Source organism: Myxine glutinosa, chromosome 1 (genome assembly GCF_964187855.1).
Source record: "Myxine glutinosa chromosome 1, kmMyxGlut1.1, whole genome shotgun sequence".
Classification (NCBI taxonomy): domain Eukaryota; kingdom Metazoa; phylum Chordata; class Myxini; order Myxiniformes; family Myxinidae; genus Myxine; species Myxine glutinosa.
Window position 1 is genome coordinate 201683111 of NC_136261.1, and position 21036 is coordinate 201704146.

The 21036-nt window shown below is 49.1% G+C and overlaps 2 protein-coding genes across 3 annotated transcripts in view; one reads left to right on the plus strand and one right to left on the minus strand.

Annotated features, from left to right (window-relative positions):
• LOC137433556 (tetratricopeptide repeat protein 1) overlaps window positions 1-21036 on the plus strand; it is a 207290-nt gene that overhangs the window by 77086 nt on the left and 109168 nt on the right. The gene's annotated exons all lie outside the window — the stretch shown is intronic.
• The window catches only part of LOC137433512 (beta-1,4-galactosyltransferase 4), a 73617-nt gene that overhangs the window by 49613 nt on the left and 2968 nt on the right, over window positions 1-21036 (minus strand). Inside the window, exon 2 of the mRNA XM_068125871.2 lies at window positions 7403-7656. Coding sequence (XP_067981972.1) covers window positions 7403-7652 — 250 coding nt within the window. The 5' untranslated portion in view covers window positions 7653-7656. The remainder of the gene's footprint in view (window positions 1-7402; window positions 7657-21036) is intronic.

The following is a 21036-nucleotide window of genomic DNA, read 5'->3' on the forward strand; positions in this document are numbered from 1 at the left end:
AGCTTTATTATGAGAATATGGAGAAGGCAAATTTATAATTTTGTTCAAAAGGTCAAAGGTCAGTATCACATAAAATTGTCAATTTTCATCTGATCAACCTGAAATTTTAAGAATTTGCATATTGGGTCACAGAATTGGTTCACCAATTGAAAGCTAGAAACTGATTATTTTTTAGATCTAAAGATGAAAGGTCAAGGCTGCATAAAATCATCAATTTTCATTTTATATTTTAAAAAAAACAAAATAAAAAACTTTTCATTATTCTGAGCAGGTGGAAGAAGAAGAGGACAACAATCTGAATACAAACGGATGCGGACGGGCTTTGCATTTTCAGATTCTTTATAGTCTGACATGTTTACCAGCTACCACCAATATTACTATTACTCGATTAGCATAACCACAAATCCTTGAATAAAAAAGGAAATAGAGTACTTTATGAATTGGTGCAGCCATCTACTGTGTTTACGGTGCAGATTCACATACATAAACATTGTCTTAATATAAATACTGTGTTTAGCTTAATGAATAAAGTATTTCCCTTCGGTTTGCGTCAACGTCCACAATGTCCTCTGGAATCAGCTTCACAGTTAAATCACCTTTATGTGACGACGAGTCAGTGTAGAATATCTTTCTTCACCCATGAATGAGCACAAACAGTTTCTAATCCGTCTCATTGCAGAAAAGCTTTGTTCCAAAGTGGCTTCATTTGTGAAAATCCTTCATTTGTGAAAAATCACAAATTTCAAAGTTGTTAATCTGATTTGAAAAAGGATGCAGCCAATCATGTCACTCCATGCAAATACCGCGATATCTGCTGTGGCTGGGGGAAGGTATCCACACACTTGGGTTCCGTTTCGCTTTGTTACTCACGTTTAAATACGGGATGTTTATTATCTTAATTGTACACTACTGAAAAAAATTAGGGTGGGGGCATGTGTCCGGGCCATAGCATACCCCCTGCCCCCCTCCCATAACCCTGCCCCCTCTTCTACTCAGGATCATACCCCCTGCCCCCCTCCCAAACTCTGCCGTTGCCTATAATAAACCACATTCCGACACAGGTGAAACGTTTTTACCTGCGACATGTCATAGGTCTACAAGAGCTTCGCGTTGTTGTTGGGGTTCTTGTGGGTCGATTTTTGAAATGCGCACCCATTGGTCGGAGAGCTAACGGACCACACCCACATCTGTCACTTGACTTCACCCACCATAGTACCGAGACAAAATGATTTGGCCGCCATCTTGGTTTTCTGGTGGGCCTAACACATTAGGCTAGTACTTGTCGGTCTCTGCTGATTATACACTGTCTGCCTTTGTTGCATCAGATTTCCATTGACTGATTGGGCCGAGTATGTAATTTCTAGTAAGGTTTAATCAAGCCTGTACGTGCCTCCCTAAAAAATAACATTACCGTATGTAATATTTTTTGAACAACCGATAACACTGGGACGGAATGAATGAATGAATGAATGAAAGCCTGGTGTTGGCTTAGCGGTTAGGGTGCCGGCTTGGGATCCTAGGATTCTGAGTTCGAATCCCGGTTGATTGCTGAATTAATGCCAAGGGGGTTGACTCATCCTTCTGAGGTCGGGAAAATTGAGTACCAGCTTGCTCGGATGAATGATCCAGGTGTGTACCCTGATTTAGAATAGGTACACTGCGCATCGTAAGAGGCGACCAAGGATTGGCATCAGGAAGGGCATCCGGCCATAAAAACATTACCATCAAACATGGAACCATGATTGTCATGGGGGCCCTCAAGGCTAACCCCTGCTCTAGTGGGGAAAAATGGCCTTTAAACGATCATTCATTCATTCATTCATTCATTCAGCCCCATGTGCACGTTAAAAGCGTGCTTCCCAATTGGCCCGTTACCAGATGTTTAAGCCAATTCACTCGTGCTTAATGGCAAAGTCCGTCAGGCAGTGTGTAAACACTCAAACTTCATCTCCAAAACTACACACACTATTTTGATGAAACCTCACCATCACCTTCATCACCCGTGAGGTACTAAAGTTTGTTCACGGCATAAAAAATAATCAGGTGTTTGCCCCTCCCCCTAAAAATAGGTATTTACTCTCTTCTCCGTTACATATTCAGTGGTCTACCAGGTGACCCCAGGGGCATTGCCCCTATTCTTTGCACTATCTGTAGGTGTATCTCTATTTAGATATCGAATTAAATTTAGTTATTGGTCATGATGAAATTGGTGCATATGGAAAGTTGGCAAATCTATAGTTAGTTTATGTGGTAGGCCTTAAAATATATGGCAACTTCTTTAATACCAGATTATTATTTTTTTAACAGTAACCAATTGGGTTTATAAAACAACTTGGATACAAAGACGAGTGTAAGTTTAGATTAATCACAATGACAGTAGCTAAGACAATAACGTGGTACACTAGATGAGATTTGAGCCTGGGATCCTAGGATGAGGAGGGCCGGGGGCGTGAGGTGGGGGTGGGGGATGGGGCGTGTTGGGGCTGGAAAATCGCTGCAGCAGGTGACTGATGTGGCCACTCACCGGATTCGAACCTGGGAAAGTGGGCCGGACCACATGACCGTTACAATATACTTAGCTCAAAGGACATTATTTAGCAAGAGTCCCCAGAAATATTGGAGTGAAGGAGCTGGGGCTCCCACGTCGATCGGAAGAATGGACGCGACAAAAAGCTGGAATTCATTCGAGTTGCTTTAATCAAACCAAACACTCAGGCACTCTGAAAAGCCCGTTTATCGGGCAGCAATATATATACATATTATCCCGGAGCGTTTGCCCAGGAAAGGCGAGAGGGGGCGTGGCCCAGCGTCCTGGCTGCGGCCTGGCAAGTTGAGGGCGAGCCTGCCCGGGCATGCCCGGGCGTCCCGACCGAGGCCTGGCAAGTTGAGCGCGGGCCTGCCCGGGCGTCCTGGACGAGCCCGGCATGGTGATCGCTCCGCGTCCTTGATAGGTGCAAGGCGATTGTGAAAACCCAGCGGTAGCCGCTACACACGTCCCCCCAGAATCGACTTGCACCGGCAGGGTCAATTTGAGGGGGGTCCTGATGACCCGGCCGAAGCGACCCCTGGCGGGTCGTGGGAGGGGGTCCGGTGTGGTGGTGGGCGGTCGAGTGGGGGGCACCGTGGACGGGGGGCGGCCTCGCCGCAGCGGAAGGGCCACCCGTGGTGGGTGGTCGACGTCCACGTGCGCCGGCTTGAGGCGGTCCACCGCAATCCGCTCCGACCTGCCGCCGATGTCGATGATGAACGACTTGTCGTCCCGTCGCAGCACCCGGAAGGGCCCGTCGTACGGCGGCCGGAGTGGCCCCCGATGTGCGTCGTGACGCACAAAAACATACTCCGCTGTGCGGAGTGCTGGGGGGACGTAGGACTGGGGGTCACCGTGGTGGGATGTTGGCACGGGGGCAAACCGTCGGGCGGCCTCCTGGAGGTCCGAGCGCTGGTGAGCTGCGGACCAGGGACTGGTAGCGTCGGGCACGAATTCGCCCGGGACGCGTAGCGCCTGGCCATAGACAAGCTCGGCGGTGGATGCCTGGAGGTCCTCCTTGGGGGCCGTGCGGAGGCCCAAAAGGACCCACGGCAGCCGGTCGGCCCAACCGCCGTCTTGAAGGCCGGCCATGAGCGCGGCCTTCATGGAGCGGTGGAATCGCTCGCACAACCCGTTTGCTTGGGGGTGGTAGGCCGTAGTACGGTGGAGCTTGACCCCCAGGTTGTGGGCGACCGCGCCCCACAGCTCGGAGGTGAACTGTGGTCCGCGGTCTGACGAGATGTCCGCCGGTGCGCCGGAGCGGGCGACCCAGGTGGCGATGAAAGCCTGCGCCACGTCGGCGGTGGTGGTGGAGATGAGGGGAACGGCCTCCGGCCACCTGGTGGTCCTGTCCACCATGGTGAGCAGGTGTGTGAACCCCCGTGACGGGGGGAGGGGCCCACCAGATCCACGTTGACGTGGTCGAAACGTCGTTCGGGCACGGTGAAAGGTGCCAGCGGGGCCTGGGTGTGTCGGTGGACCTTGGCCCGTTGGCAGGCCGTGCAGGTGCTGGTCCAATCGCGGACGTCCCGACGAAGGCCGTGCCAGACGAATCGCGCCGACACCAGCTTCTGGGAAGCTTTCCGGCCCGGGTGGGAAAGGCCGTGGAGGGAGGCGAAGATGCGGCGTTGCCAGGTGACGGGCACGATGGGGCGAGGCTGGCCTTGGGAGACGTCGCAGAGCAGGACAGTGTCCGCGAAGGGGATGTCGGCCAGGCGGAGGCCCATGTCCGCCGCCCGGAGGGCTTGCACCGTGGTGTCGGTGGTTTGGTCCGCCGCCATAAGCGCAAAGTCCACGCCCAGGTGGACCGCGTTCGCGCTGGCCCGGGAAAGACAGTCGGCCACGGCGTTGTTTTTGCCGGCGACGTGCCGGATGTCCGTGGTAAACTCCGACACGGCGGAGAGGTGGCGCTGTTGGCGGGCCGACCACGGCTCCGTGACCTTGGCCATGGCGTAAACCAACGGCTTGTGGTCGACGAACGCCGTGAAAGGTCGGCCCTCCAGGAGGTGGCGGAAATGGCGGACGGCCAGGTGTAGACCGAGGAGCTCCCGGTCAAACGTGCTGTATTTGAGCTCGTTCGGCCGGAGCTGCCGGCTGAAAAAAGCGAGTGGCTGCCAAACCCCGTTCACCCATTGCTCATGTACGGCGCCCACCGCGTAGTCGGAGGCATCCGTGGTGAGGGCGATGGGAGCGTTGAGCACCGGGTGAGCGAGCAGTGTTGCGTCGGCGAGGGCCCGCTTTGAGCTTTGGAAGGCCGCATCCATTGCTGCGGACCAGGCGATGTCGTGCTTGGCCGGCTTGCCCCGGAGGGCTTCGTAGAGGGGCCGCATGAGTTGAGCAGCGCGGGGCACAAAGCGGTGATAAAAATTCACCATTCCCAGGAATTCCTGCAGGGCCTTTATGGTGCGGGGACGCGGGAACGTGGTGATGGCCTCGACCTTGGTTGGCAGCGGCACGGCCCCGTTCTTGGTGATGTGGTGGCCCAAAAAAGCAATGGCCGTCGTGCCGAAGTGGCATTTGGCCGGGTTGACGATGAGGCCATGCTCGCTGAGGCGCCCGAACAGTGTTCGGAGGTGGAGGAGGTGCTCGGCCCGGGACGTGCTGGCGACGAGGATGTCGTCCAGGTAAACGAAAAGGAACGGCAGGTCACGCAGCACGCCGTCCATCAAGCGCTGGAACGCCTGAGCCGCGTTCTTGAGACCAAACGGCATCCGCAAGAATTCGAATAAGCCGAACGGCGTGATGACTGCCGTTTTAGGGACGTCGGCCGCCCTGACAGGTACCTGGTGATATCCCCGTATGAGATCAATTTTCGAAAGAATGACCCGTCCCGCCAGACGGGCGGAGAAGTCTTGGATATGCGGGATCGGGTACCTGTCGGGGGTGGTAGCGTCATTGAGACGGCGGTAGTCGCCACACGGGCGCCATCCACCCCCCGGCTTTGGCACGATGTGCAGTGGCGAGGCCCACGCGCTATCGGAGCGCCGCACGATGCCGAGGTGCTCCAACGCGTCGAATTCGGCCTTCACCACGGCGAGCTTGGCTGGGTCGAGGTGGCGGGCCCTGGCGTAGACCGGCGGGCCCGTGGTTGGTATGTGGTGCTCGATCCCATGCCGTACTGCGACGGCCGAAAACGTCGGCCGTGTGAGGGCCGGGAACTCCGTGAGCAGGCGAGCAAACTCGTTCGCCGCCGGGACGGCGCATGCCAGCTCGGTCGGCGCGGAGCTGCTCAATGTGCATACCAGGGAGCTGAAGGTTTCGGCGTTGATTAAACGACGCCGTTGGACGTCCACCAGCAGTCCGTGTGCGCAGAGGAAGTCGGCGCCTAGCAGAGCCATGGGCACGTTTGCGGTTACAAACGTCCAAGCAAAGCGTTGGCCGCCGAAGCAGAGGGTGACGTTGCGCGGGCCGAAGGTGCGGATGGTCGATCCGTTGGCCGCAACCAAGGAGGGGCCGCAAACCGCGGATTGCCTGTCTTGGTCAGAGGCGGGTATGACGCTCAGTTGGGCGCCGGTGTCGCACAGGAAGCGCCGTCCGGACGCTTTATCCGTGATGAACAGTAAGTTGCCCGTGTGGCCGGCGCTCATGGCTGGTAATGAACGCCGGCCCGGCCGTTTCCCGGCCTGCCGAAGGTGCACGGGGTCGGCATGTCCGGGCCTTCTGTCCGAACCTGGCATGATAGTAACACCACGCTTGGTCAGGTGGAGGCCCCGGTCGTCGTGCTGGAGGTGGTCGGCTCGGTGTAGCGGCCGCCAATTGCGTCGGCAGTTCGGTCGTCGAACGTGCCGGGTGCTCGGGCGCCATGGGTGTTGCGTCGGACGGCGGTGGGTCCCATGTCGCCGCTGCGATGCGCTGTCCTGCGGCGGAGATCTTGTCGGCTTCTCTGGCAAGGGCCCGGGGATCTGTGATCGTCGTGCTTGCCAGGGCGAGGCGTACCGGGTTAGGCAGCTGACGGAGGAACAGCTCCTGGAACAGGAATGCCGGAGAGTGCTCGCCGAGCAGTGAAAGCATGTAGTCCATTCGCTCGGAAGGGCGCGTGTCGCCGAGCTCGGGCAGGTCGAGCAGGCGCCGTGCGCGTTCCGCCGATGGGAGGGCGAAAGCGTCGAGGAGAAGCTTCTTAATCGCGCCGTATTTGTCAGCGGCTGGCGGGCTCTCGAGGAGGCTCAGGGCGCGGGCCGCGGTGGCCGAACCGAGCGCTGCTACCACATGGTGGAAGCGGGTGTCGTCGGCCGTGATGCCTCGCAGGGCGAACAGGGAATCCGCCTGTGCGAACCAAACCGCCGCGTGAGCCTCCCAGAAGGTAGGCAGTTTAAGGGCGACTGCCGTGTCCATGTCGGTAGGTCACCAATGAAGGAGCTGGGGCTCCCACGTCGATCGGAAGAATGGACGCGACAAAAAGCTGGAATTCATCCGAGTTGCTTTAATCAAACCAAACACTCAGGCACTCTGAAAAGCCCGTTTATCGGGCAGCAATATATATACATATTATCCCCGAGCGTTTGCCCAGGAAAGGCGAGAGGGGGCGTGGCCCAGCGTCCTGGCTGCGGCCTGGCAAGTTGAGGGCGAGCCTGCCCGGGCGTCCTGGACGAGTCCGGCATGGTGATCGCTCCGCGTCCTTGATAGGTGCAAGGCGATTGTGAAAACCCAGCGGTAGCCGCTACAGGAGCATCCAGAGTTTGTGAGCACAAGTCCCCTCTGACATGGCCAGGTGACCCCCAGTGACAGGACAACTGCTTCCAAAATTGACTACCCCCATTTCAGACCTATGCACTTTCTATTTCATTTCCTCAGAAAAACAGGTTACATCCGTATAAAATGCCGAAACACAGCAAAATTTATCGAAACAATGCCCAAAGATGGATGGCTTGTACTCACATAACCGAGGTGGTGGGATGGTGCAGGGTGGTGTTTCGTCCTTGATTATCTCGTTGCACTTGTGCCCCTCACATTTAGTTACCGATAACACTGGCATGTCAATCCGCGACCCAGGCCCCATGTTTCGGCGAGTTTCCTTCAACACCACTGGACTTTGTGACCGTGAAATGAGGGACAGGATACACAAGATGGCTGCACCAAGTGGTACGCTTAAGAGGATACGTCTTGTGGTGCAACGTGAAATGATCATTGTTCTGTGTAGTGGGAAGGAAAGCAACGGGAAATAATTAGGTTATTATGGGAATGGACGGATGAATCTGTGTGCAAAACCTAGTAACTGCACAATTCATAAAGGATAACCATACAGTGTATAGCAGTTAACCTGAATGATTAGCTATGTCGTGTGATCCTACCTGGATATTATGGATAGACAAGTTGGGTCATTCAGACCTTAGTTAAACATCAAGAACATTGTTTGCAGCAACTTTGAACTTCATGCAGCTTGCGTTGGATGCGTGATGTTGTATTGCAGTGAAACCTGGGCAATGAAAAAGGAGGATGAACGGACGTGTGAACGAAATGAGAATGGTGAGATGGATGTGTCATGTGACACTGAAGGAGAGGAAACCAAATTTGGAATTAAGAGATAGGTTCGGTATAGAGAGCATGAGTGAGGTCGTGCATAGGGGTAGGTTGAGGTGGTTCAGACACGTGGAAAGGATGGGGGAGGACAGCTGTGTGAAGAGGTGTGTAAATGTGAATGGAAGGAGAGCTAGAGGCCATTCGAGGAAAACATGGCATGAGTTGCTGAGATTATCTCGTAGTTAAAGGACGAGTAAGAGGGCTAGCAACGGATCGTGCAGTCTGGAAAAGCAGCCATTTGGTGAATCACAGCTTACACATGCAAGCATTGAAACGGCCCTAAATCCATGATGATGATTCTACAGCAAAAATAAACTCAAGTACAACACAGCGATGATGGCACAAATGGCCTCATTTCCTTGTTTAACCTTCATCCTGACCTTTGGGGGAGTTCGGTGTTGCTTTAAAGGTTAAGGTGGCTGGCTTCAGATCTCAGCGTCCTGAGTTCAAGCCCCTGTCATGCTGTTGATTAACTCAGCCTGTCATCCATCCGAGTGTCCTGTTTTCTGAGGAGTTTGTAGACAGTGTGGTGAAGACTAGAGTGAGTGATAGGTTGATGATGGTGAAAATGATGATTGGAAAGCTCTTGGTGAGAACGTCATCTCGGGATATGCTCTGCAGGTCGGTCGGAGCGATGAAGAGAAGGACAAGTTCTGGTGTGCGATAGAGAAGCTGATGGAAAACATGAAAGATGAGGAAGTTGTTGTGGTAGGAGGAGACCTAAATGGACATGTGGGAATGAGTATGGACGGTTTTGAGGGAGTTCCTGGGGGTTACGGATATGGTGCGAGGAATGCAGAAGGTGAAAGGATTTTGGAGTTTGCTGATGGAGCTGGTTTGTTGATTTGTAATACTCAGTTCCAGAAAGAGGATAATAAGCTTGTTACATACACGTCAGGTGGGTCGACAACAACCGTTGACTACCTGATGGTGCGTAGGCGAGATAGGGGGCACCTCCGGAACACAAAGGTGATCCCGGGGGAGGAGGCTGTTTCACAGCACCACTTGGTTGTCTGCGACATAAGGGTGAAAGGTGCGAAGAGAGCTCGGCGGGTGAAGTACGAACCGAGAATGAAGGTGTGCAGGTTAAAAGAGGTGACAGTAAGGGAGGCATTAAAAGAGAGGCTGAGTATGGTGGAGGATGATGTGGTTGAGCTTGAAAGTGGTTGGATGTCAATGAAAGATAGTCTGTTGGGAGCCGTTGGTGAGGTATGTGGATGGACATAAGCACCACCGAGGCACTCGGAAACATGGTGGTGGGATGATGAAGTTGGAAAGAGGATTGAGGAGAAGAGGAAGAAGGTCAAGGAGTGGCAGAAGGCGAAGGGTAAGGGGGGCAGAAAAGGCAGAGCATGAAAGTTATAAGGCAGCCAAGAAGGCTGCAAAGAAAGAGGTAGAAAAGGTGCAGGAGGCATGCAGGAAAATGTTCGGAGAATGCTTGGATTCGGAAGAGGGTCAGAGAGCGGTATTCAGGATTGCAAGCAGATAGCGAAAGAGAGATGTGATGTGATGGGGGTGAGTTGCTTGAAGGATGAAGTGGGACAAATCGTTGTGGACCCAGATGGAATTAAAGGAAGATGGAAAAGATATATGGAAATGCTGTTGAATACAGAGAATGAATGGGATGGCAACATAGAGAGTAACCCAGTTTTAGGACTGCCAGAGAAGATAACTGAGAAGGAAGTTGAGGAAGTGATAAAAGCAATGAAGAGTAGAAAAGCAGGACGGCTGAAGGGAGTTGTGGGAGATATGTTGAAGGCAGCGGGAAGTTGGGGTGTGAAGAGAATGACAGAGATCTGTAATCTGGTGGTGAAAGAAGGCCGCATTCCAGTGGGTTGGGAACTGAGTACCCTCGTCCCTCTATACAAGGGAAAAGGTGACCCTCTGGACTGTGGCTCGTATCGAACGATAAAGTTATTGGAGCATAGAATGAAGGTATTGGAAAGGGTGTTGGAGAGGAGGATAAGGAAGAAAGTGAAGATCGACGAAATGCAGTTTGGATTTATGCCAGGAAGAGGAACGACAGACGCGCTTTTTATTGTAAGGCAGTTGCAGAAGTACATGGAGAAGAGGAAGAAGTTGTTTCTTGGGGTTGTTGATCTGGAGAAAGCATTCGATAGGGATCCACGTGAAGTAGTGACATGGGCATTGAGGAAGTTAGGAGTCTAGGAATGGTTGATCATAGTAGTGATGGCAATGTACGAGAGAGCATGCACAGCTGTAAGGACGAAGGACGAGAACAGTGGTGAGTTTGAGGTGAAGGTGGGAGTGCATCAGGGGTCGGTACTAAGTCCACTACTATTTGTAGCTGTGATGGAGGTGCTGGCTCGGAATGTAAAGGAGGGTTTTCCGTGGGAGTTGTTGTATGCAGATGATCTGGTGTTGATTGTGGAAAGTATGGATGGACTGAAGGAGAAGATGAACAAGTGGAAGGAATGTATGGAGACAAAAGGTCTGAAGGTGAATATCGGAAAAACGAAGGCGGTGGCAAGTGGTAAAGCATGTGGTGAGGTGGAAAGAACTGGGAAGTGGCCATGTGCTGTGTGCAGGAAGGGTGTCGGAGTGAACTCCATTCAATGTACAATGTGCGCTGAGTGGGTTCATCAAAAATGTAGTGGTCTGAGAGGGTCATTAACCAGTGTGGCAGCTACATTCAAGTGTAAGGTGTGCACAGAGGGAGCTGCAGATGGAGGAAATGTTGAGTTGGATCTTGGAGACGGCGTGAAGCTGGAAGGTGTGAAAACATTTTGCTACCTCGGAGACATACTGAATGGAGAAGGTGGATCAGCCTCGGCAACGGTTCCTCGAGTGAGATGTGCATGGAAGAAGTTTCGGGAACTGAGTGGCGTGCTGACGAGGAGGGGAGTGTCGTTGAAGCTAAAGGGAAAGGTGTATGCTGCATGTGTGAGAAGTGTTATGATTTATGGGAGCGAGACATGGGTAATGAATGTAAAGCAGCAACGAAGGGTGGAAATGTTAATGGTTCGGTGGATGTGCGGAGTATCGTTGAGAGAGAAGAAGACAAATGATGAATTGCGAAAGATGATGGGAATAGAGCCTGTGATGGATGCTGTGAAGAGGAACAGGTTGAGATGGTTTGGTCATGTGTTGAGGAAGGATGAAAGTGACAGGTTGAGAAGAGTGATGTAAATGAATGTAGAAGGAAGCAGAGGACGGGGAAGACCGAGAAAGACTTGGCTAAAGATGATGGAAGAAGAAATGCGGGCAAGGGGGTTAACAAGGAGAGATGTAGAAAATAGGGCAAAATGGAGAAGATTGTCATGGGGACCGCAAGGCTAACCCCCACTCTAGCAGGGAAAATGGCCTTAAAATGCCTGTTGTTGTTGTTGTTGTCATCCATCCGAGGTGGGCAGAAATGAGTACCAGCTTACTAGAATGAATGAGCCATTTGAGTGTACTGCGTCGGAGGGGCGACTCGTCCAGGATTGTGCCCAATAGCCAAGAAACTGCTTCAGCAGCCTGTGGTGTTCTTCTTGATGCATCTGAAGATGCAAAGAAGTAGTGGTGTTCTTCTTCTGTCCCTTTGGGGTGTTTTTACAACCAAGCACTTGTGATTTTTAATATTACAGAAAGTATCAAATTTTCAATGGTGTGTCTTTTTGACTGTTTGCTAGCATGTTTCACCCATGTAGCTAAATTTTGTATTCGATAGAGGCATACTCGGCTGACTTATTACCAAAATTATTCTGGGGTGCATTCACACTGAAGTCATAGGCAGCACTGACCATAGGTACCTTGACCGACTTTTTACAACTACCTGTTCATTTTATACCCATTTCTTCAAGACAAATAGAGATGCAGATTGTTTTAGTAGTGGGATGCAAGTACACCCCAGGTAAAACTGTTGTTTTCATTTTTATGCATGGTCATCGGGAGTTGTCCAAACTGAATTTGTTAGTCAAACACGTTTTCATGCAGAGATACATAAATGAATGAGAACAACACTCTTCGATGTCACGACGTCGACCGATATGCCCCCGCCCACATTATTACATCATTATAACACTTGTACCAAGTTTGATTTGGATCCATTCAGCTGTTCTCAAGTTATCACATTTTTACCTGACATGACCTCTCACATTTGGCCTTTGACCCCAAAATCTAATCAGTTAATCTTTACATCATTATACATGTCTGCACCAAGTTTGAATTAGTTCCCTTTAGCCATTCTCAAGTTATAGATCTATTACAAACTTTTACCTTTCATTTTGTTATTTAAATGTGTCACCATCCATTTCTTGACATGCATGGACCGATTTTGTTCAAACTTAGCACAAAGACAATACACGAGTGTACATATGCCGAAGATTTTGTTTTGTCATCCGACCAAAGATGGCCGAATGACGGCCTTTAACCCCGTACAGGAAATTACTAAAACCATGGGGGCAATGACATTTTATATCTTTTTACCCTCGCCAGAGGAGAGGGTATCGCGTTTTGGTCCGTTTGTCTGTCTGTTTGTCCGCACAGAACGCGAGGACGCTTTTCTCTGCAACCATTGGTCTGATTGACACATTTTCACCATAAGAGTGCCTTCTTCTGCAGAAATTTTTCACGATAATTATGATGTCAAGTCACGTGGTACAGGCGCCATTTTGGAAAAACCGAAAACCTTGCACCTCTATATCTCCGAAACCACTCCATGGAAAAATTGAAACACGGCTCATTGTCAAGTACTCCCCTTGGGGAATAAGATTTGTCAATGATGATGTCATCAGTGCCTTCATTATGACATCATAATTAGACACGGAGAACACTTGATCCGAATAGTTTGAAATTTATTGAGCGTGATCTACACAAACATTGTATGGGAGAATTAAATTGATGACGTCATCGGTCACTGAGTTCAGCAACGATATGGATTGAACATAGATCTATGTTAATAAACCACACAAACACAGCAGCTCATAAACACCACACAAAATACACCGCACAAACACGTCATGGCAAGGCAAGGGTCTGCAATCTCTGATTGCTTTTTCTTGTTCTTGTTTTCCCTTTGGTGAGGATGAGGGTTAAGGTTGTACATGATCGTGCTTCCCCTTGTTCCATCAAGTATATTCACACAGACTGTGTAGTGGGGGGGCCAATGTTTTCCCGTTGAATTCAAATGTTAATTTGTGGACACTGGTTGGGTTGTCTTTAGGGATGATAGAAGTTGTAGAAAAAATATGTCTCCATTTTTTTCAAGTTCTTAATAGCGGCCATTTTGGATTATCAAAATGGCGTTTGTTGAAAACCGAAATTGTCATTATCTTGGCTTCTAAATGACCTAGAGTGTTAATTTTGGTGTCCAAATGTACATATTTGCGGATACTTAATCCAATAAACACACATTTATACACCTACATATGATCAAAAGGGTTCTTATGGCAGCCATCTTGGATTTTCACGCACTTATGCCAACACATATATATATTTTTTTCCATCATTTTCACTTCTAAATCACATAAAGGCTGGACTTTAGTGTTCAAATGTACACTTATAATGTCTTTGTGCAATATTTTTAGTTGGCAGTGTTCATTGTTACATTGAAGGATCTCCATCCTCCTCATCATCAGTGTTATCGATTCCCATGGGGAATTCGATCGATAACAATCGATAACATTCCCATGTTATCGATTCCCTCCAGGACTTCGTTTGACTCGAGGACAGCTAGCATGTTGTTCTGCGCGCTTGTCATCTCCTCTCGGTTGTGTAGATGACAGCTCTGGGCAACCTGTTGTGCTGACTGGGTACATGGGCCCCTCAGATGGGGATGCTCTTGGAAGAATTCGTCCACATAGAGGTCGAAGAGGGCTTGGACAGTGGTGATGTGGGCCTCCAAAGCCCTCTTCATGTGCTTGGCTTCCAGTATTTGTCTGGTCGTTGTTGGGCCATAGATATCAGCCTCAGACCAAGCCTCGTCAAGACCACTGTCCTCTATGGCATTCCCAGCAGCCCTCAGTGCAGCCATCACAGTGTGCATCTCCCCTAGTCGCAGTACCCACTTGCCTTTGCAGTCATCTCTGGTCATCTCCAGCTGTTTGGCTCGCTCATACAGGGCCATGTCTAAGGTGATCACTGTCTTCCTATCGGGACCCATGACCATGCAGTTGATTTGCTGTGTCTGTTTCAAGACTGTTATCAGTGTTTGCCATTCATGGGCTGGTGCTGCTACCAATGGCAGGGCGTTGACCTCTGTCAGAGGCTTCGAAGAGGAGAGCAGTGAGTTGTAGGCTGTCCAAGTTGGGATATCGTGATGCTTGATCCTACTGCCAGGTGGTTGTTTTGGATCGTGGACGAGTGACCCAACAGGGTCAGCATGCTGGGGTTCTGCAGCTTGCAGCTGGTCATCTGGTGGGATGATGTCGTCTTGTACGTCCTCAGCTTCAGCTGTTCGCATGATTGTGCGTGAAAGTAGCCACACTGTGTCCGTCGCAGAGTACGGCTTGGTGACATCTGGGTTTGACCGTGTCTTGAAGCTATACGTGGTACCTGTGGCAGATTGTTTGTTTGGTGCTTGGCAAGGAACAAAGTCTGGAGCAGTCAGAACCTTGAGTGAGCGGTGTCTGGCCTTTCGGTCATGTAGTGTCTGTGTTCTATGTTCATCTGTGGAGGGTGCATGTTCCCGTCGTTGGTAGAGTGCCCAGGCTGTAGCATGGAGTGTCCGCTTCCCATCAGGTGTGTCTTCATTGAAGTCACTGTTGTCCACTGCAAAGAAGACAAACGTCCCTATGCGCATGGTTCTTGGAAAGTATACACCCTGTTCTGTCGTAGACTCTATGACTGAGTTGGCCAGCTGTGTCTCCAACCGCAAGATCCGACTATAATCAACAGACAGACCGAACCCATGCAGGAAATCCAGAAGCTTCTTGTTTCTGGTGGACTGATGGACTACAATGGCAACGGCAAGCTGCTGTGGCCATTCTAAGCGATGGCGGAATGGTGCATCTGGCTCTTTGGGCTTGTACGTGACTTGGCGTTTTGACTTGTAGCCGTACATGATGTTCTGACTGATGGTTATAACATCTCGATGAATAGTGGCTGAGCGCATAGTCTCTGGCTCAATGCTCGTGGCTGGTCCTTCCAGTAGCCAGCGGAGGAAAGCATAGAGTACTTTGGGTACATGCTTTTCAGCATCATCAGTGTTCATTTCTCCTTCAAATTGCCATGGGTGCTTGTTCTGACAAGCAATGGCACTGCGGAGAACAGAGGCACTCTCAAACAGTTGTTCGATGTTTTTTTCATTTGTCTTCGTCATTGCATCTTCGACAGCTGCATCACGCACGGCAGTGGAGAATACACAGTCTGACTCGTTTCGACGTTTTGGTTTCATGAAGTGAACGTCATCAATGTGAGAGTTCATTTTCTCCTTCATGCCTTGGGTAGTAGGTGATGGGACATTGTGCACACCATTATTGTCAAGAATCCTGGAGTAAACCGACTTCAGGTCAGACATGTTGAGAATTTCACCAGCTTGGAGTAGAGAGCGAACAAGGCTGACAAACTCAATGTCTGCGGCTATTTTGATAACATTAGTTTCTTGCAGTATGTGTTCTTTGTCATCACTTGATGTCCCACTCTTGGGAGCACGTTGGACATTCTGCACCCAGCATGGGAGATGATACTTGACGTCGATCGCATGAGCATCATGTGCACTGATGGCAGCACTCAGCTGAACTTTCCACTTGTGGTTGCTGCCTTCTTCAACAGCTTTCTTCAGCTGTTTACCTGCGTTGAACGTGCATACAACATGTACACTTTCCTTAGTGACCTCTTGACAGAAGAAACAAAGGTCTCTGTTGAATGGAGTTGATGATGAACGTGTGAAGCGAAGAGTCTCGTCTTGCGTAGAACCTGAGGTACTTGCAGCGGCAGGTGCAGAAGAAGGACGTCCACACCTCTTATGAAGATGCTGGGTGTCGCCATGTTCGCAGGCTTTCTGGTGGCGAACTCTAGCACGCTCCAGGTGAGCAGTGTTGCATGTAGATCCATAACATGCCCGGTGCCACTTTGCTTTATTGTTCCTCAAGTCAGTGGCAGTGAAACAGCTTAATCGTTCGCTGATCTGTTTGAAGTCGGCATCACCATATCGTGCCCTCTCCTGGATGAACTGGAGAAACTTTGCATATGAGCCCAGTGCTGGCTCAGTCACTAGTGCACCTTGGGGATCCTGGCACTGAATGCAAAGTGTGAAATCAGTTTCTTTCTTGGTTTTCTTGCTTTTTGGCTCCATCATAGCTCAGGGTCACGAATCTGGAACATACAAATAACAAATAACAATTAAGATAGATGTGCATTAAGTTAGATTTTGGACACTGGTTCGGCTGTGCCATAAAAACCTATTTTTATCCCTTGTAGGTTATTAAAGAAGGTTTCATTCAATTCTCTATCCCCAAAAATGTACAACTGGACACCAGAATCGAAACTCTAGGTCATTTAGAAGCCAAGATAATGGAATTTTACGTTTTCGACATCCGCCATTTTGAAAATCCAAAATGGCCGCCATAAAGAACTTGAAACAATTGGAGACATATTTTTTCTAGAACTTATATCATCCCTAAAGACAGCCCAACCAGTGTCCAAAAATTAACAAGCAATTTCACCGGGCATTTCAATCTGCTACATTGGCCCCCCCACTAGTGGACCCTTTGTATATCAATTTCCATTCTGCATATGGAAAAATAAATAAACTGAACATCAAAAGAAACTTATCACTTTCATTTTTGGAAATGTGCAGCTTTACAAACACGTTTCTTCAATTGTAATGGCTGATTATGTAACGGGAACTTCACTTCAATCACCTGGTTGATCAACAATGGCATGCTTGAGTGGTTCTGTATCTAGGGATCTTTCCCTTTAAATAATGACCCTCATAATGAAATCCTTCAGTTCTCGTGGTTGGACATTCATTTACTGCTGTCTATAGTCACTCTAGAGGCTTCTGACAGGGAAAACAACAAGAAAATTCAGATGCCATGCCTGACATCTGAACAACGTTTAAGGGCAATTCGGATGCTTGAGGCTGGTGTAAGCCAGCGAACAATTGCCCAACATCTTGGTTGCTCACAGCCTGCAATTTCCAACTTGGCCAGGCGTTACAGTGAAACTGGAATGGTGAATGATGGCCCATGAAGAGGAAGGCCACGGGTAACCACCCCAAACCAAGACCGCTGGATTGTGCTGCAGCATCTTCGTGATCGTTTCCACCCTGCAACGCAAACAGCTGCAGTGACAAAAGGTCGCCACAACAACCGCCGCATCAGTGTCTCTACTGTGCAGAGGCGCTTGAGAAGCCGGGGCTTGGTGGCAAGACGTCCTTGCAGAGGTCCAATGTTGAACACAGTGTATCGGCAGAACAGACTAAGATGGTGTCTGCAGCATCTCCGCTGGACACAGCAACAGTGGAGTGCAGTCTTGTTCAGCGATGAGTCCAGATTTTGCCTCCATGCTGCTGATGGGCGTCAACGGGTATGGCGCAGAGGTGGGGGAAAGGTATGCATAATGCTGTATTCGCCAGCTCAATCGTTGGGGAGGACCCAGTGTGATGGTATGGCCCGGTATTTCCACCCGTTTCAGGACACCTCTGGTCGTCATCGAAGGCAAATTCACTAGTCAGCGTTATGTCAATGAAGTTTTGAGACCTCATCTGCGGACATTTCTCCAGGCTCATCCTGCCATCGCAGTTTTCCAGCAGGACAACGCTCGACCCCATGCTGCTCGCCTGCCCACCAACTTCCTCCAGGAACAGGGTGTTGAACTGATGCCTTGGATGCCTTATTCCCCTGACTTCAATCCCATTGAGCATTTATGGGATGAGCTTGGTCGACGTCTTGCATCGAGGAGATCAACGGCTTTCAATCGGCAAATGCTCATTCAAGGCTTGCAGGAGGAGTGGGACAGACTTCCCCAGGACCGCATCAGATGCCTGGTACAGAGCATGCGTCGGAGGTGGTACAGCCTGCATCACAGCTCAGGGAGGACACACACGATATTGAGGACTGCTGTCATTCTGGCCTTGACTGTTAGGAGTGTTGTGTTCATTCCTGTGTCATTTTGTTTTGACTGTATTCAGGTGCGTACCTTTGTGTTGCAGTGCTGTGACTTTTGTTTCACCACCCCTTGATTTTTCGTTTTTTGTGATTGAGGCAACCTCTTGTTTATTGACGTGTTTAGTAAAGATAGCTGAACTTTACCTCTGTGTTCAAATATTTTTCATTTTTTGAGATTTGAGATAAAGATTTGATAAGTTTATTTTAATGTTGGGTATGTTTAAATGCACAATTCCCGACAGAACAGACACTATCTGAGCCCTTTCACCATTCAAACTAAACTATTCCATCTGGGTTCATTAATCCCCCCCTAACTACACCTATCTCCCGGGAGAACACCAAAACACACACGGTGCTAAATAAATGACAATAAATGACGTGGCATGGCATGGCACCACTCAGCCCGCCGGCGTGGCAGCCCGATGGGGGGCATGCTTACCCCTACTAAACAATTTGGGACACAACAAGTCCTTGCAAAAACCAATTAATCAACCCCGTTATCCCAGCGGGGAGGGGAGGAGGGAGGAACGAACAAACGATCTCAGTGAACCTGATAGCACAAAGGCGACAATGCTCCGGATACCTCCCGGCACAGCAGAGTGAAGTCGATCATCTGCACGGATTTGGGCAGGTATGGTCGTGTGCATGTGCACCAAGAGAGAGTCCGGCAGCCAGCTGAGAACAATGAACACGTGCAAAACGAGCAAGTTCAAGGCCTCTTTGTCATGTCCACGTGCAGCGAGAGGGAGCAGGGAGAATCCAGCCAATAGAGCAATCACGTGTAGTAGAGGCTGAGTGAACCCGGCAGAGTGAGACAGGCCCAGAGTGGAATAATGCAGGTGTAGAGGCCGTGACCACCTGCGATTTCAAATCGTCAAAAACGTGTTTAAAATCCCTTTGTTCGCCTTCGTCGAGGGTGGGGGGGAGGGGGGGAATCTTGGAGGTCTCCTGGCTCCCGATTGGTGGAGTCTGTTACTCCACCCCACAAGTTCCCCCAAAGTAACTTTCACCCTGATTGGTGGGTTTCTGAACCTGGACACCATGGTGTGCCTTGGAGCCTAGTGCATTATCCCTTATAAGTGGAGGACCTATCTTTCCTTTCCAAAATTGAGAAAATTATTAATTTACCTTCTCCATATTCTCGTAATAAAGCTTTGGTGAAAATTTGATGACAAAACTCAAATGGTAAAAAGGTTACAGCCCTGACGTGGACACTGCACACACACAGTGGCGTAGTGATGGTTTGTGGCACTTGAGGCGAAGGTCAAAAATATCGCCCCTTGCAGGCAACGACATAGTCAAATACTGATTGAGGAGGCCATATGAAAGAGCTTAAGCGGGCTTAGCAGCAGAGCCCTGGAACCTGTTCAAAATGAGAATATATTTAGTTATGATCTGAGATGATTAGGCGAATTAACTACAAATAATTCCTGTGTTTCGAAACACGTGCCACGTTAAGGTGCATAGAGCAGTTCAATAGGTCCTTCCATGACTTGGTATTCCTATTACAAAATAAACAAGAAAAAGAGTAATCAGAGATTGCAAACCCTCGCCAGGATGTATTTTCAGTGGTTTTTAAGGCTTTTGTGTGAAAACAAATATGGCGGCCGAACCACGTGACCGATGACATCATTATTTTATTTTTCTCCACAAATTTATGCCTACATGACGCTCAAGAAATTTCATCTTAATCGGATGAAGTTTTGTACTATTCGAATTATGACGTCATAATGGAGGCACCTATGACATCATTAACATATTTTATTCCCCATGGAGAGTTCTTTACAATGAGCCATGTCTCAATTTTTTCTATTCAGCACTTTTGGAGATATAGAGGTGCAAAGTTTTTCGATTTTTCCAAGATGGCGGCCGAACCACGTGACCTATGACGTCATAATTATCATTAAAAAATTATACAGGTGGAGTTGCACCTATGGTGATAATTACCTGTCAATCGGAACAACGGTTGCAGAGAAAATCAGATTTATTCTGTGTGGACAGACAAACAAACGGACTCAAATGCAATACCCTCTCCTTTGGCGAGGGTAATAACAAAAATAATGATAACATTGTAACAAAGCATTTATTAATACTAATAATATTAACAACAATAATAATAGTACAATTTGTCAATAATAAAACTAACATATAATCCCCACCCTGGTCCAAGCAGACCTGGGCTTGGTGAAAGGTAAACTAATGCTGAAGCAGTACAGCAGGTAGGTATGCTACAAGACTGTTAACAACAACTACATCAAACATGCATGCAGCATGGTGTGGTATTTCTATGCAGCATGGTGTGGTATTTCTATGCAGCATGGTGTGGTATTTCTATGCAGCATGGTGTGGTATTTCTATGCAGCATGGTGTGGTATTTCTATGCAGCATGGTGTGGTATTTCTATGCAGCATGGTGTGGTATTTCTATGCAGCATGGTGTGGTATTTCTATGGCCTAGAGACTAGAGCTATGAGACAGAGCAGCAGAGGAAGGCAAGGAAGTTAAAGAACTCACTTGACACGTGATCCTGGCCTCGCTGATTGGGGCATAACACCTGTGATATCTAGATTTGATCGATGCAATTGCATCACAAACGTCCAACAGTAACACCCCTCCATCCCTTGGGCCAATGGGCGATCTCCATGTTACCGCATGCATAATTATTAAACCTCATTATACAAGATAAGAGATCGACACAGCAGGCAGCCTGAAATTACAAACATCGTAACACGGATTGATTTACTGTGTGAGGTGATAGAAATAGGAGTTAGGAAAAAAGTGAATCCGGATGGAAAGGAGTTTGTAAACACCAACCTGACACATTGACACGTAACACGGAGTTTAAACTGCAAAACGTGTTCTGAAAGTTGCTTTTCCTGATCTCACGAGTTCGTTGTATTATAATATAATATATCTATCTATAATTCCAGTAATCTCT